The sequence below is a fragment of the Hyperolius riggenbachi genome, chromosome 10 (assembly GCF_040937935.1).
Source record: "Hyperolius riggenbachi isolate aHypRig1 chromosome 10, aHypRig1.pri, whole genome shotgun sequence".
NCBI lineage: Eukaryota > Metazoa > Chordata > Amphibia > Anura > Hyperoliidae > Hyperolius > Hyperolius riggenbachi.
Window position 1 is genome coordinate 249,423,698 of NC_090655.1, and position 17,801 is coordinate 249,441,498.

The 17,801-nt window shown below is 49.6% G+C and overlaps 2 protein-coding genes across 2 annotated transcripts in view; one reads left to right on the forward strand and one right to left on the reverse strand.

Annotated features, from left to right (window-relative positions):
• Window positions 1–1,197: 1,197 nt before the first annotated feature.
• LOC137535238 (histone H2B-like) lies at window positions 1,198–1,607 on the reverse strand. The gene has a single exon (XM_068257053.1). It carries the CDS (start codon window positions 1,599–1,601, stop codon window positions 1,221–1,223), a length of 381 nt encoding a protein of 126 aa, XP_068113154.1. The 5' UTR covers window positions 1,602–1,607; the 3' UTR covers window positions 1,198–1,220.
• A 412-nt stretch (window positions 1,608–2,019) lies between these two features.
• LOC137537074 (histone H2A type 1-like) overlaps window positions 2,020–17,801 on the forward strand; it is a 34,547-nt gene continuing 18,765 nt past the window's right edge. Inside the window, exon 1 of the mRNA XM_068259218.1 lies at window positions 2,020–2,408. Within this exon, the coding sequence (XP_068115319.1) occupies window positions 2,020–2,408 (389 nt within the window). The remainder of the gene's footprint in view (window positions 2,409–17,801) is intronic.

The window sequence follows — 17,801 nt, forward strand, 5'->3', positions numbered from 1 at the left end:
TTCTACAACGCTGCCTGGTTTTGTTCTTGATTATTTTAATTTTCTATCAGCTCCAACAGATACTAGTTATATCTAAAAGCGTCAAGTATAAAGTGGAAAGGAATAGAGGTAGATGAGTCACGTTTCTCTGCAGAAGATCCGCATTCTGTATCGTGGCGGCGGATCGGACAGGCTGATGGTTATTTATTGTTATGGAGACAGATTAGAGAGCCGAGATCTCCCTCCCCCTGTGCAGGGCATGAGCCGGGGCAGTAATAAGAGTCCTCCTCACACAGACTTATCTGACCGAGCTAAGCGGGAGTCGTTTTGCTGCAGTGACCGGATTTCCCAGCAGATCGGATATTTAGGTGGTTTGGCGTCCATCAGCTATCAAATTCACAGAGATGCCTTTGATATTTACAGGAACATAAAAATCATGAATCTACTAAAAGCGATTATTTTCAAATGTGGCGGCTGCGCTTTAGTGATACATTTATTTGCAACTTTCAAACCACGACCAACTATGCACCGTTTTAGTTTTATCACAAAATAATATTATTGTGCAATACATATTATTTAGACGTCACCCGATCTGTGCGGATGGGCCGCTTCTAAAATAACCCCACCAGCTGCATAGACTCAGGATGGATTCTGTCGAGAAATACACGAGAAGTCCTTGTCGCTGGTCCGAGTGGCTGCAGCGCACCGGCAATCTCTGCTATCGGCTTCTCTCCGACTAGAGTGCGGCACACAAACATCACAGGCAGCAGCCGGGGTAATAAGAGAACCATTATATACTCAAACTGAGGCACCTCCAAGTACAGAGGTCTCTAGGGTTCTAATAGACGTGTACTGCAATAGTCACTAGCTGCAGGGAAACGATTCAATACATCAGTCTCTGACAATCCCCTGCGCCAATTCAGAAATGGGCCTTAAAAATATTCATAAATCAGAACCGCTCGGCTAGAGGAGATCGGAGATCCCCCTCCCTGCTCAGCGAACTCCTAACAACCTTGTATTCTCCCCCTAGGCAGCACACAGGTGACTCACTGTACGGGACAGCATTAGAACGGAAACACCGCTGGAAGAGATCAGTAACCTCATGGTGGGTAACCCCCTCCCTGCTCAGCTTAGGACTTCAGTAGGGAATGATTGTAATAGCAGTACATAGCCCTGTAGTGAATGAGTGGGTGGCTCTGAAAAGAGCCTTTGGGTTTCCTGTGTAGTCGGGTGAGAGGCGATTACTTGGCGCTGGTGTACTTGGTGACGGCCTTGGTGCCCTCGGACACGGCGTGCTTGGCCAGCTCTCCCGGCAGCAGCAGGCGGACGGCGGTCTGGATCTCCCGGGAGGTGATGGTGGAGCGCTTGTTGTAATGAGCCAGGCGGGAAGCTTCCCCGGCGATGCGCTCGAAGATGTCATTGACGAAGGAGTTCATGATGCTCATGGCCTTGGAGGAGATGCCGGTGTCGGGGTGCACCTGCTTCAGCACCTTGTACACGTAGATGGCGTAGCTCTCCTTCCTGGTCTTCCTGCGCTTCTTGCCGTCCTTCTTCTGCACCTTACTCACCGCTTTCTTAGAGCCCTTCTTGGGCGCCGGGGCGGACTTGGCTGGTTCAACCATAGCTGATGATTCTCAGTAACTCTGCAGAGTGCGGAGACACAATGAGGAGCAGCGCTGCCTCCCCTCCTTATATAGGCGGCCTATGCTAATCAGGCTGCAGGAGAGCCGGCTCACACTATTGGATAGCGTCGCTAGCCCCGCCTGATTACCGCCCCTTATAGCTGATTGGTCGGATGAGAGACTTTCTTTTAGTTGAAGATCGTAACAAAACACTCTAGATGAGATTGGACGCTAAAGAGGAGAGTCCCGCCCTGGCATTTGCTGATTAGTGGACAGCCAGACTCTTATGCTATTGGTTGAGTTGAATAGCAGCCAATCGGGTGGCAGCGCGGGGCGGGCAGCAGAGTATATAGGGCAGGAGGAGGGGCGGGTTCGGTTATTCTCGTGTTGGAGAGTTATCTGTATTCCTGAAGTTATCATGTCCGGAAGAGGCAAACAAGGCGGCAAGGCTCGTGCCAAGGCCAAGACTCGCTCCTCCCGGGCCGGGCTGCAGTTCCCAGTCGGCCGTGTTCACCGTCTGCTGAGGAAGGGCAACTATGCGGAGCGGGTGGGGGCCGGAGCTCCGGTCTATCTGGCCGCAGTGTTGGAGTATCTGACCGCTGAGATCCTGGAGCTGGCTGGCAACGCCGCCCGGGACAACAAGAAGACCCGTATCATCCCCCGCCACCTGCAGCTGGCCGTGCGCAACGACGAGGAGCTCAACAAGCTGCTGGGTGGGGTGACCATCGCCCAGGGGGGCGTCCTGCCCAACATCCAGGCCGTGCTGCTGCCCAAGAAGACCGAGAGCCACAAGGCCGCCAAGAGCAAGTAATTCCCTGCAGCTAAAGAGATCGCACAGAACACCACAAAGGCTCTTTTCAGAGCCACCCACACTGTCTATAGAGAGCCTGATTTACAGGAAAGATTACTGTGCTGTATGTATGTGTTCCTCCAGTGTAGAACTATATGTGTAGAGGAAATAGAAACTTCCATATGGCAGTGATGGATCGTGTGCGAGTTTGAGGAAAGTCACACGATCAGTGGAATGGCGTGTGGCTGATCTTGAAGTTCTCGGCATGCAAAAGGTTTTTATGCAGCAAATTCAGTAACATGTGCGGGAATCCACTTTAATTTCAGTAACAATACATTATTGGGGGCGTTTATGGAAGAATGCACAACAAAAATATTGAGATGAAGAGATTTTCAGATATCCCGCGTGTGGGTTAACGGTCTTTCCCGCCATCTTATTGATCTCCACGGAGTGCTAAACCGTAAATGCTCTTCTCGGTGCCACGCACAATTTTTGTCACTTATAATAAACTAAATATGAACACACCCCGTATTAGCGGATAATAATGTAACATACCGAACAATGCTTACATTCCAGAGAGAAGCCACCCTCTCCCTCTATATCGGCCAAATACATTGTAAGCTGATCAGAGGGACCCTCCTGCTGTGCTGTGGCAGTCTGGCAGATAGAATGTAATGCGGCAGTACAGTAACTTCCTAGCCTCATGTATAAGCAGAGTAGCCTGCAGAAAGCACAAGCGATGCGCAGCCAATCCAGAGCATCAACGTAATAATATGTGGGTGTGGAGACGTTGCTCAGGTTGGGACTTAGCGGGCTTGTTTCAATTGAAATCAGAACATAATGGGCTCTATTCACAAAACCATGTGCGGTAACTCTTTTTTGGGTGAAAAATTACCTCCAGTTATAATTCACTAAAAATAGTGAAAATAGTGAGTATTCACTAAAAATGTACCAAGTGTGATAAATGTTTGATAAAAGTGCGGTAAAACAGGTGATAAAACAGGTGATAAACTGGTGATAAAACGGTCAGTAATATGAACGGAAATAAAGCTTTTTTTGACCACTGTAGGGCAGCCCAAATACTTGCCACCCATTACACAGAGACCACCCAGGATAGCCTGTCACATTTAAAGTGGGACCTCAACTCTTGCACAGGACAGAAGGAAAACATATATAAATGCACCCCGTATGTATATAATTTAGCCTGTCTAATTCACCCGCATCTGTGAATAATCACAACTGTAATTTGAGCTCTCAGCTGTGCCAGCTGGCTGCCTCAGCAGAGCAGCTAATGTGTAAATACAGGATGTTAACCCTATGTCTGCTTCCATGAAAGCAGGAAGTACATACACTGGAGATTTTTTGCTGGATTTGTATCAGCTGTAACAAAGAAATGTTTTTCTTTAAAGGTAATTATGCTGCTGCTTATCTTTTACTGCAGAGAGGAATTTCCTCCTCGGCATCTATAAAATCATCTAAAAGACTGTACAAGGTGTGAAAGTGCGCCTTGAGATTAGACACACTCGTCTTTTCTGCCTTCTATGTAAAATTGACATGAACTCAAGCAAAGAAAGCTCAAAAGGCTCCATCCTGAAGGCCAAAAGCAGAGAAGTGATAATTATCACCTACCATTTGTAGGTGATAAAAACATCCTTAATTAACACCAACTTTTCAATTGAGAATCTCAAATTGGAGATAAATTTTGAGTTAATTACCACACTTTTACCACATGAGGTAATTTATTGAGAAAAAAATTTGTGAATTTCAAAATGGAGATATTTTGGTCAGTGTTTATCACTACCTAATTTAACTCATGCGGTAACTCATTGAGAATAGAGCCTAGTGTTGGGCGAACAGTGTTCGCCACTGTTCGGGTTCTGCAGAACATCACCCTGTTCGGGTGATGTTCGAGTTCGGCCGAACACCTGACGGTGCTCGGCCAAACCGTTCGGCCATATGGCCGAACTAAGAGCGCATGGCCGAACGTTCCCCGAACGTTCGGCTAGCGCTGTGATTGGCCGAACGGGTCACGTGGTTCGGACCCGAACGCGCTCTGATTGGCCGAACTGTCACGTGGTTCGGGTAAATAAATACCCGAACCACGTCATATCTCCGCCATTTGTCTGTGGGTTTAGCTTTGGGTAGGCAGGCAGGGTAGTTCGCGCTCCAGCCACGCTAGCCAGGGTCCCCCCCAGTCATTGTGTGTCGCTGCTGGGAATAGTAGTACACCGCTCGCTCAGCATTCTGTTTACTGCCACTCTGTGTACCTCGCTCAGCCACACTATATAGCATTCTGTTTACTGCCACTCTGTGTCTGCTGGGAATAGTAGTACACCGCTTGCACAGCCACACTATATAGCATTCTGTTTACTGCCACTCTGTGTACCTCGCTCAGCCACACTATATAGCATTCTGTTTACTGCCACTCTGTGTCTGCTGGGAATAGTGGTACACCGCTCGCTCAGCCACACTATATAGCATTCTGTTCACTGTTCTGTGTCTGCTTGGAATAGTGGTACACCGCTCGTTCAGCCACACTATATAGCATTCTGTGTACTGTTCTGTGTCTGCTGGGAACAGTAGTACACCGCTCGTTCAGCCACACTATATAGCATTCTGTGTACTGTTCTGTGTCTGCTGGGAACAGTAGTACACCGCTCGCTCAGCCACACTATATAGCATTCTGTTCACTGTTCTGTGTCTGCTGGGAATAGTGGTACACCGCTCGCTCAGCCACACTATATAGCATTCTGTTCACTGTTCTGTGTCTGCTGGGAATAGTGGTACACCGCTCGCTCAGCCACACTATATAGCATTCTGTTTACTGTTCTGTGTCTGCTGGGAATAGTGGTACACCGCTCGCTCATCCACACTATATAGCATTCTGTTCACTGTTCTGTGTCTGCTGGGAATAGTGGTACACCGCTCGCTCAGCCACACTATATAGCATTCTGTTCACTGTTCTGTGTCTGCTGGGAATAGTGGTACACCGCTCGCTCAGCCACACTATATAGCATTCTGTTTACTGCCACTCTGTGTACCTCGCTCAGCCACACTATATAGCATTGCGTACTCTGCCAGTCAGTGTGTATATTGCTGGGATCAGTAATACTCCACTCACCGTCAACCACTATATGAGCTCAACATGAGTTCCCCAGAGACCTCCGCTGTGAGCAGCACTCCCAACAACAGCAACAGCCAACGCCCCACGCAAGCTATAACATCCACCCCAGCAGCCAGTGGTCAGCAGCAGCCCTCCCCGGAGGAGAACGTTGTGTCCATCAGTCCGTCGCCAGAGCGATTAATGAGGGCTGCCATTGAGGAGATGATGGGGCCTGATGTGGAGGAGGAGGTCTGGCTCAGGCCAGCATCCCAAGTTAATGTTGAGGACGATGAGGGGTCTGTGTCTGGGGATGTTGGGGTGGCAGAGGTGGTGGGTGGGTCAGACTCAGGAGAAGAGTTGTATGATGAGGATGATGATCGGGACCATCTGTATGTGCCTCAGAGTCCGACCCCGGAAAACATGTTGTATCGTGTGTTTAGGTACTAAAATCTGCGTTCCCTCCCAGTAGTGTTGGGCGAACAGTGTTTGCCACTGTTCGGGTTCTGCAGAACATCACCCTGTTCGGGGTGACTATATAGCAGACTATATAGCATTGTGTTTAATGCCACTCTGTGTACACGGCTCAGCCACACTATATAGCATTGTGTTTACTTCCACTCTGTGTCTGCTGGGAACAGTAGTACACCGCTCACCCGCCACTGTATAGCATTGTGCTCTGTGTCACTGCTGACAATAGTGGTACACCGCTCACCCACCACTGTATAGCATTTCTGTACTGCCACTGTACTGCTGCCAGTCAGCGTGTACTTTAAGGATAAGTGAAATGAGGAAGAAATCCGGTGAAAGAGGGAGGGGCAAGGGAAGAGGTGTTTCCCCTGACGGTTCACGTACAGGCCACAGGGGAGCACCCAAGAAAACCCACTCAATACTGCCCATGTTGTCCAGGACAACAACCCTCACAGATCCAAAATAACAGGACCAGATAATTACTTGGATGACCTCTCAAGCGTCCAGCAGTGGGTTAAGCAGCACCAGCACATCACGCACGAGGTCCGAGTCCTCAGCCAGTTAAAGTCTGGGCTTTCTTTGAAGACTGCACTGAGGATGTTACCATGGCGATTTGCAAGGTGTGCAAGACCCGCCTGAGCAGGGGGAAAAGTATTAACAACCTCTCCACCACCAGCATGAGCCGCCACATTCTATCCAAACATCCCACTCTGTGGGCAAACGCGGCAGGACAGGGTACCACCAGCAACACTGCCTCCCTTGGGTTCACCAGACTCACCACCAGACCCGCCTCAGCAGCAGCAGTAGCCCAGCCATTGCGTGGTTCACAACATTCACAAACATCAGACGATGCTGACACTGTCACTTTCCGGACTAGTGCTCTTGAGGTCTCCCAGTGTTCATCAAACACAACAACCAACAGCCCTTCGGTGTGCAGCGCTACGGTTGAGTTGTCTGTTTCTGAGATGTTTGAGCACAAGAGGAAATTGCCAGCAAATGACCCCCGGGCCGTGGCAGTAACAGCCAGCCAGCATAGCCAAGCTTCTGGCCTGCGAAATGCTGCCATATCGAGTGGTGGAGACAAACAGCTTCAAGGGCATGATGTCAGTGGCCATCCCACGTTACGTGGTTCCCAGCCGCTACCACTTTGCGCGCTCTGCAGTGCCTGAGTTGCATGAGCACGTGGTCAGCTAAATAACCCGAAGCTTGAAGAATGCCGTTGCCTGCAAGGTTCACCTCACCACTGACACCTGGACGAGTGCGTTCGGCCAGGGTCGATACATCTCCCTTACCGCGCACTGGGTGAACCTTGTGGAGCCTGGCAGCGATTCCTCACCTGCTACGGCGCGGGTGTTGCCCACGCCGCAAACAGCTGGATAACAACAGCAGCACCTACCTCTCTGACTCCTTCTCCTCCAACGCATCTCAAAGCTGTACCTCATCCGGAAATGCTAACCCAGCACCAGCAGCAGTAGGATCGTGGAAGCAGTGCAGCACAGCTGTTGGCATGCGTCAGCAAGCGTTGCTGAAGCTGATCTGCCTTGGGGATAAGCAGCACACAGGGGAGGAAATTTGGAGGGGAATAAAGGAACAGACGGATTTGTGGCTGGCACCGCTGGACCTGAAACCGGGCATGAAGCTAGACACCTGGCACGAACTGGCAATGTACGCAATAGAGGTGCTGGCTTGCCCGGCAGCCAGCGTTATGTCGGAACGCTGTTTCAGTGCTGCCGGAGGCATCATCACAGATCGGCGTATCCGCCTCTCCACAGAAAATGCAGACCGTCTGACTCAAATTAAAATGAATCAATCCTGGATTGGAAACGACTACGCAACACTCCTGGACCCCAACCAAGTAACATGACCGATGAACATCTGGGATGGTTTAGCGTTTCCGGTCCCTGTTTATTGAACCTCTCATCTGTATTACATTTATGACTGCATGGCGGCAAAAAGCATTGCTGCTATATCCGCACGCTTTTTGTCCTCATGCAAGGCCTGGGTTGTTGTGTCTCACAAAGCGTGGCCTTCTCCTCCTGCGCCTCCTCCTGTTCCATCACGTGTGCTGCTGCTGCTGCTGGGTTACCGTTGCCGCGTGGTCCCTGTTTATTGAACCTCTTATCTTTATTACATTTATGACTACATGGCGGTACAAAGCATGCTATCCGCACGCTTTTTGTCCTCATGCAAGGCCTGGGTTGTTGTGTCTCACAAAGCGTGGCCTTCTCCTCCTGCGCCTCCTCCTGTTCCATCACGTGTGCTGCTGCTGCTGCTGCTGCTGCTGGGTTACCGTTGCCGCGTGGTCCCTGTTTATTGAACCTCTTATCTTTATTACATTTATGACTACATGGCGGTACAAAGCATGCTATCCGCACGCTTTTTGTCCTCATGCAAGGCCTGGGTTGTTGTGTCTCACAAAGCGTGGCCTTCTCCTCCTGCGCCTCCTCCTGTTCCATCACGTGTGCTGCTGCTGGGTTAGCGTTGCCGCGTGGTCCCTGTTTATTGAACCACTTATCTTTATTACATTTATGACTGCATGGTGGTACAAAGCATGCTATCCGCACGCTTCTTGTCCTCATGCAAGGCCTGGGTTGTTGTGTCTCAAAGCGTGGCCTTCTCCTCCTGCGCCACCCTCCTCCTGTTCCATCACGTGTGCTGCTGCTGGGTTAGCATTACCGGTCCCTTTTCCTGGAACCTCTTATATGTATTACATTTATGACTGCATGCCGACAAAAAGCATGTTACCTGTGCAAAGAAAACAGACATTTCCCGCATTTAAAAGACAGTTTTCCCTTTGAAACTTTAAAATCGATTTTCTCAAAAACTATAAGCTCTTTTTGCTAAATTTTTTTTTCCTCTTGTACCCACTCCCAAGGTGCACATACCCTGTAAATTTGGGGTATGTAGCATATAAGGAGGCTTTACAAAGCACAAAAGTTCGGGTCCCCATTGACTTCCATTATGTTCGGAGTTCGGGTCGAACACCCGAACATCGCGGCCATGTTCGGCCTGTTCGGCCCGAACCCGAACATCTAGATGTTCGCCCAACACTAATAGAGCCCAATGTATTTACTTTTTGTAATGACTGACTGTATTTTGTAAAATAATTATGGGAATTAATCAGAATTACCCAGAATTAAAACCATAGCATATATTTATCTGTACAGTGTGCACACTATAAATGTCTGATTCACAATGTGCAGTGATATTCTGGCATTGATATTGGCTGATGGGAGAAGCTTCTGTAGCTGTGATTGGTGGAGGCAGAGCAGTTGCTTTTTTCATATTTGCGCCGAATTTCCCAGAAGAGCCGGTGTTGTGTCTGATTACGCTGCCTGTGGATTTGCGCTGCCCCGCATGCGCAGTAGGAGACTGTGCGGCCACATTTCCTATTGCATGTTGCTGCTGGAGATAAAATACGAAATATCTCCGCTCCCACATCTCTTACAGTCCCCAAATTTTCAGGGTAGGGAGGGGACCCCCCGAACGACCTCTATGCCAAATTGCAGCCCCCGAGACCCGCTGGTTCCCGAGATAGGTTTCTGTAATCTATCTCCTGAACCAGCGGGGCTCGGGGGCTGCAATTTGGCATAGAGGTCGTTCGGGGGTCCCCTCCCTACCCTGAAAATTTGGGGACTGTAAGAGATGTGGGAGCGGAGATATTTCGTATTTTATCTCCAGCAGCATCATTAACTTAACACTGAGCATGCGTGCTACTCGGTGTGGAAGGGAGCTTCCGGGCAGCACAATCAGACATTACACCGGGATGGATGTGCACTTGTGCAGCTCTGTGTTGCGGCATCATGTGATGCTGTACCCCAGCATTTCCCCGGCAATGCCAGCTCACAGCTTCACCATAAGAGATATGGGAGGTCTGTGTGATTATATTTAACAAATGCCATTTACTACAAGAGGAGCGGGATCCTGGGAGGGTTGAATAGATCAGGGATGCTCGGAAGTGCCTCATCCACGAATTCGGAAATCCGCGTGGTTGCAAAAAAAAAATCTGCATTCGACCCCGCCGCATGCGGATTTTCGTTCGCGTCCATGCAACCACGCGGATTTTCTGCCGTGAATGGCATAATCACGCGTGGATTCCCGCCGGGAGGCGGATTTTCTTTTAACGTTAATAACAAAGCCCCCATACATGCTACAATCCCCCAAATTGCATGGATTATCGAGGTGATAAGGGGCAACATAACTTCAACATAACAAATTCCCCAAATTTTTTTTTCCTAGAGAAAATGGATTTTAAAGTGAAATCAACACTTTAAATGGGGCTATTAATTGGTAATAAGTGGTTTTAAAAAGGGATATATACGCGTTAAGCAGTCAAAGAGGTGAAGGCGAGTTCCAATGGCACTTGGCGGCGAAGGTACCGCTGGAGTGGCTGACGCCAAAAAGGCCCCAGAAAGGTTTTTGTAAAAATTGTTTTTTTTTTTTTTTTGCAGCAATTAGCAATGACATCGCAGCAGAGTTGTCAGTGGACACGGGCAGTGTGAACGCAGAGTGCAGTGGTGGTAGCGACTGAGTCAGGAGAAGGACTATGCGGGCGGTCAGTTCAGCAGCACAGAAGGACCACGGCAACATACTGGTAGTAGTAGTAGCAGCACAGCGTCATAGTGCTGGCCAAAAAATTAAATGCACCCGGTGACCCGGGCAGTGTGAACGCAGACAGAGTACATTGGTGGAAGCGAGTGAGTCAGGAGGAGGAGGACAATGCGGGCGGTCAGTTCAGCAGCAGCAGCACAGGAGGACCATGGCAACATACTGGTGCTAGTAGTAGCAGCACAGCGTCATAGTGCTGGCCAAAAAATTAAATGCACCCGGTGTCCCGGGCAGTGATAACGCAGACGGAGTACATTGGTGGTACCATGGTAGCGACTGAGTCAGGAGGAGGAGGAGGACAAAGCGGGCGTTCAGTTCAGCAGCAGCAGCAGCACAGAAGGACCATGGCAACATACTGGTGCTAGTAGTAGCAGCACAGCGTCATAGTGCTGGCCAAAAAATTAAATGCACCCGGTGACCCGGGCAGTGTGAACGCAGAGTGCAGCAGCGGGAAGCGACTGAGTCAGGAGGAGGAGGACAATGCGGGCGGTCAGTTCAGCAGCAGCAGCACAGAAGGACCATGCCAACATACTGGTGGTAGTAGTAGCAGTAGCAGCACAGGGTCATAGTGCTGGCCAAAAAATTAAATGCACCCGGTGACCCAGGCAGTGATAACGCAGACAGAGTACATTGGTGGTACCGTGGTAGCGACTGAGTCAGGAGGAGGAGGAGGACAAAGCGGGCGTTCAGTTCAGCAGCAGCAGCAGCACAGAAGGACCATGGCAACATACTGGTGCTAGTAGTAGCAGCACAGCGGGCACAGTACAAGGTCACTGAAGGATGCAGTGGGCACCGCAGTGGGCACTGGATATACAACTAGGTCACTGAAGGATGCAGTGGGCACAGCACAAGGTCACTGAACAGGGGCGTAGCAATAGGGGGTGCAGAGGTAGCGACCGCATCGGGGCCCTTCGGCCAGAGGGGCCCTGAAGGGTCCACCCTCTATCACAGTATTAGCTCTCTATTGGTCCTGTGCTGGTAATAATCACTTCTATAGATGCTTTGAATAGTAGTAATCCTTAACACACTGTTCCCCATTCCCTTCTTGCACCTCTGACACTGGAGTTGTCCTTGGCAGGTTTTGGTGCGCCGTATCAATTGTTATGTATAGAGTGCTTGGGGGGCCCCATGTAAAACTTGCACCGGGGCCCACAGCTCTTTAGCTACGCCACTGTCACTGAAGGATGCAGTGGGCACAGCAGTGGGCTCTGGATATACAACTAGGTCACTGAAGGATGCAGTGGGCACAGCAGTGGGCACTGGATATACAACTAGGTCACTGAAGGATGCAGTGGGCACACAAGGATGTCACACTGTGTAATGAGATGCTCATATGCCAGCGAGCGAGCAGTGGGCACTGGGCACGGCACGGCACGGCACAAGGTCACTGACAGAATGAATGAACAGCGCTGGCAGTGGCGGCGCCGGCGGTGTGACTGGCTGCCTGCAAAAAGTACAAGTGTATAACTGTCACTGGAATATACAAGTGAAGACTGCAGCTGCACTAACCTGCCTGCCTGCACTACACACAGATAATCCCCACTCCCACTACACTGACTACACTGCAGCACTGAACCTGCCTGCACTACACACAGTTAAATAATCACTAGACTCCCACTACACTACACTGACTACAACTAACTACAGCAATCACTCACTGACTAGCTAACTGTGTACAGTATAAGAACAGTGTTAGCAAAAAAAACGCTTTGTTTTTAACACAATAAATGCACTTGCTCAAACAACAATGGCCTGGAGATAATCCTCTCAGCACCACAGTCTAGCAAGGACAAAGCTTTTCCATCATGGCCGCCGCTTTATATTCAGGAGGGGAGGGCATAGCTCCCCTCCTGTGATTGGTTGCTAGGGCCTGGCTGGGGCACTCTGATTGGCCTGCAATGTGTCACTTCCGCATAGTTTGACGCATTTCCGCAAACCACGACTTCAGCGCCGGGTTTCACGAGCGTGAATGCGGATTTCTGTCCGCATTCACGCGTAGCCGAAGCAGATTTTCGTGGTTGAAAATCTATTCACGGATTTTCGTGTCCGAGGCGGAATGCGTCAAAATGGTCGTGAATCCACGCGTAAGCGTGATCACGACCTGGCGGTGAGCACCACTAGAATAGATCATCATTTAGCACAGCTGTCATATGTCCAATGTGAGATAAGCAGAGCAAAACCTAGGACTCACACTTGTTTTCTGTCGAAAGAAAGGATTACCGCGAATATAATCAACTTATTCTGTATGTAGCGCTGCTGCTAAACATCAGAATAGGAGTGATTCTTATTACAGATAATGGAGGCGCCGGCTGCGCCCAAATCTAGCAGCGCTGAAAAGCACTGCTCCATCAGATATTTACAATAGATGAAATTCTCCAATCGTGGCGGTGCTGCCTGTGGCCCCGCCCGAGGTCGCCCCTCAGGTCCGCCCAGGCTGCATAAGAGGAGGGGACGCAGCTGCATACATCAGTACGTTTTTATTTTACCAATAAACAAACAGCAGTTCAGTCATGTCTGGCTGAGGAAAGGGCGGGAAGGGACTCGGGAAAGGAGGCGCCAAGCGGCACAGGAAGGTGTTCCGGGATAACATCCAGGGCATCACTAAGCCCAAGTTGAGCCGAAATTTTTACAGTAGCGTAATTGCCATTAAAATCGTAATTGAAAATACCGTAAGCGTAATTTTCAACGCGTAATTTCGCGTTTCGGTCATGCCGTAATTTCGCATTAAACCATACCGTAATTTCGCGTTAAACCGTAACGTTCCGTATAATATAAAAAACCCGCCAACTTTAAGGGTTAATAGCAAAGCCCCCTTAAATGCTAAGAGCCTCAAATTTGGAGAATATATTAAGGAGATCAGGGGGAATAAGAGGAAAAAATTTTTTTTGCAAAAAGACCTTATATTTTTTGAGAAAATCGATGTTAAAGTTTCAAAGTAAAAATGTATACATTTAAAAACCCGCCGACTTTAACGGTTAATAGCAAAGCCTGCTTAAAGTTTAGGAACACCAAATTCCTAGGGTAAGGGGATCAGTGGGAATAAGAGGAACATTTTTTTTTCAAAAAGACCTTATAGTTTTTGAGAAAATCGATTTTTAATTTTCAAGGGCAAAAATGTCTTTTAAATGCGGAAAATGTCAGTTTTTTTTGCACAGGTAACAATAGTGTTTTATTTTCATAGATTCCCCCAAGTGGGAAGAGTTTTACTTACTTCGTTCTGAGTGTGGGAAATATAAAAAAAAAACGACGTGGGGTCCCCCCTCTCAGACCTCTTTAACCCCTTGTCCCCCATGCAGGCTGGGATAGCCAGAATGTGGAGCACCGGCCGCGTGGGGCTCCGCACCCTGACTATACCAGCCCGCATGGTCCATGGATTGGGGGGTCTCGGAAGGGGAGGGGCAGCCAAGCTTTCCCCTCCCCCTCCGAGCCCTTGTCCAATCCAAGGACAAGGGGCTCTTCTCCACCTCCGATGGGCGGTGGAGGTGGAGGCCGCGATTTCCTGGGGGGGGGGTTCATGGTGGAATCTGGGAGTCCCCTTTAAAAAGGGGTCCCCGAGATGCCCACCCCCCCTTCCAGGAGAAATGAGTATAGAGGTACTTGTACCCCTTACCCATTTCCTTTAAGAGTTAAAAGTAAATAAACACACAAACACTTAGAAAAAGTATTTTAATTGAACAAAAAACATAACCACGAAAAAAGTCCTTTAATATTCTTAATTAACCATTAATACTTACCTGTCCCTTTAACCACATAACGACCGCCCCCAGCCGATGGGCGGCGGCAAAGTCTGGGCCCAAACGACCGCAATACGCCCATCGGCGGGGGCGGCTGCGGGAGTGGCTATGCGGCGATCGCGTCATTCGTGACGCGATCAGCCGCCGGGGACTGGCTCCGCCCCCCGTTCGCCGTAACCCGCCGGCCGTTCGGAAGCGCCGGCGGGTTACTGGCATCCGGATCGCCGCTGCAACAGTGTATAATAGGCTTTGTAATGTATACAAAGCCTATTATACTGGCTGCCTCCTGCCCTGGTGGTCCCAGTGTCCGAGGGACCACCAGGGCAGGCTGCAGCCACCCTAGTCTGCACCAAACACACTGATTTCCCCCCCCCCTGCCCCCTGATCGCCCACAGCACCCCTCAGACCCCCCCCTGCCCACCCCCCAGACCACTGTTTGCACCCAGTCACCCCCCTAATCACCCATCAATCACTCCCTGTCACTATCTGTCAACGCTATTTTTTTTTTAAGTCCCTAATCTGCCCCCTACTCCCTCCTGATCACCCCCCCACCCCTCAGATTCTCCCCAGACCCCCCCCAGACCCCCCCCCCCCGTGTACTGTATGCATCTATCCCCCCTGATCACCTGTCAATCACCTGTCAATCACCTGTCAATCACCTGTCAATCACCCGTCAATCACCCCCTGTCACTGCCACCCATCAATCAGCCCCTGATCTGCCCCTTGCGGGCAATCTGATCACCCCCCCACACCAATAGATCGCCCGCAGATCCGACATCAGATCACCTCCCAAATCCATTGTTTACATCTATTCTCTCCTCTAAACACCCACTAATTACCCATCAATCACCCCCTATCACCACCTGTCACTGTTACCCATCAGATTAGACCCTAATCTGCCCCTTGCGGGCACCCAATCACCTGCCCACACGCTCAGATTGCCCTCAGACCCCCCCCTTATCAATTCGCCCGTGCAATATTTACATCTGTTCTCCCCTGTAATAACCCACTGATTACCTGTCAATCACCCATCAATCACCCCCTGTCACTGCCACCCATCAATCACCCCCTGTCACTGCCACCCATCAATCAGCCCCTAACCTGCCCCTTGCGGGCAATCTGATCACCCCCCCACACCAATAGATCGCCCGCAGATCCGACATCAGATCACCTCCCAAATCCATTGTTTACATCTATTCTCTCCTCTAAACACCCACTAATTACCCATCAATCACCCCCTATCACCACCTGTCACTGTTACCCATCAGATTAGACCCTAATCTGCCCCTTGCGGGCACCCAATCACCTGCCCACACGCTCAGATTGCCCTCAGACCCCCCCCTTATCAATTCGCCCGTGCAATATTTACATCTGTTCTCCCCTGTAATAACCCACTGATTACCTGTCAATCACCCATCAATCACCCCCTGTCACTGCCACCCATCAATCACCCCCTGTCACTGCCACCCATCAATCAGCCCCTAACCTGCCCCTTGCGGGCAATCTGATCACCCACCCACACCAATAGATCGCCCGCAGATCCGACATCAGATCACCTCCCAAATCCATTGTTTACATCTATTCTCTCCTCTAAACACCCACTAATTACCCATCAATCACCCCCTATCACCACCTGTCACTGTTACCCATCAGATTAGACCCTAATCTGCCCCTTGCGGGCACCCAATCACCTGCCCACACGCTCAGATTGCCCTCAGACCCCCCCCTTATCAATTCGCCCGTGCAATATTTACATCTGTTCTCCCCTGTAATAACCCACTGATTACCTGTCAATCACCCATCAATCACCCCCTGTCACTGCCACCCATCAATCACCCCCTGTCACTGCCACCCATCAATCAGCCCCTAACCTGCCCCTTGCGGGCAATCTGATCACCCACCCACACCAATAGATCGCCCGCAGATCCGACATCAGATCACCTCCCAAATCCATTGTTTACATCTATTCTCTCCTCTAAACACCCACTAATTACCCATCAATCACCCCCTATCACCACCTGTCACTGTTACCCATCAGATTAGACCCTAATCTGCCCCTTGCGGGCACCCAATCACCCGCCCACACCTCAGAACGCCCTCAGACCCCAGCCCTGATCACCTCGCCAGTGCATTGCTTGCATCTATTTCCCCCCTCTAATCACACCTTGAGACACCCATCAATCACCTCCTGTCACCCCCTAGCACACCTACCCATCAGATCAGGCCCTAATTTGCCCCGTGTGGGCTCCTGATCACTCGGCCAAACCCTCAGATCCCCCTCAGACCCCCTTCCGATCACCTCCCCAGTGCATTGATTGCATCTATTTTCCCCTCTAACCGCCCCCTGAGACACCCATCAATCACCTCCTGTCACCCCCCTAGCACTCCTATCCATCAGATCAGGCCCAATACATCCTGTCATCTAAGAGGCCACCCTGCTTATGACCGATTCCACAAAATTTGCCCCCTCATAGACCACCTGTCATCAAAATTTGCAGATGCTTATACCCCTGAACAGTCATTTTGAGAAATTTGGTTTCCAGACTACTCACAGTTTTGGGCCCGTAAAATGCCAGGGCAGTATAGGAACCCCACAAGTGACCCCATTTTAGAAAGAAGACACCCCAAGGTATTCTGTTAGGTGTATGATGAGTTCATAGAATATTTTATTTTTTGTCAAAAGTTAGCGGAAATTGGATTGTTATTGTTTTTTTCACAAAGTGTCATTTTTCACTAACTTGTGAGAAAAAATAAAATCTTCTATGAACTCACCATACCCCTAACGGAATACCTTGGGGTGTCTTCTTTCTAAAATGGGGTCACTTGTGGGGTTCCTATACTGCCCTGGCATTTTAGGGGCCCTAAACCGTGAGGAGTAGTCTAGAAAACAAATGCCTCAAAATGACCTGTGAATAGGACGTTGGGCCCCTTAGCGCACCTAGGCTGCAAAAAAGTGTCACACATGTGGTATCGCCATACTCAGGAGAAGTAGTATAATGTGTTTTGTGGTGTATTTTTACACATACCCATGCTGGGTGGGAGAAATCTCTCTGTAAATGGACAATTGTGTGTAAAAAAAATCAAAAATGTGTCATTTACAGAGATATTTCTCCCACCCAGCATGGTTATATGTAAAAATACACCACAAAACACATTATACTACTTCTTCTGAGTACGGCGATACCACATGTGTGACACTTTTTTGCAGCCTAACTGTGCTAAGGGGCCCAAAGTCCAATGAGTACCTTTAGGATTTCACAGGTCATTTTGAGACATTTGGGTTCAAGACTACTCCTCACGGTTTAGGGCCCCTAAAATGCCAGGGCAGTATAGGAACCCCACAAGTGACCCCATTTTAGAAAGAAGACACCCCAAGGTATTCTTTTAGGTGTATGATGAGTTCATAGAAGATTTTATTTTTTGTCACAAGTTAGCGGAAATTGATATGTATTGTTTTTTTTTTCACAAAGTGTCATTTTCCGCTAACTTGTGACAAA

Excerpts from the sequence above, each read along its gene's own strand:
- LOC137535238 (XM_068257053.1), bottom strand. The coding sequence starts at position 1,601 with ATGGTTGAACCAGCCAAGTCCGCCCCGGCGCCCAAGAAGGGCTCTAAG.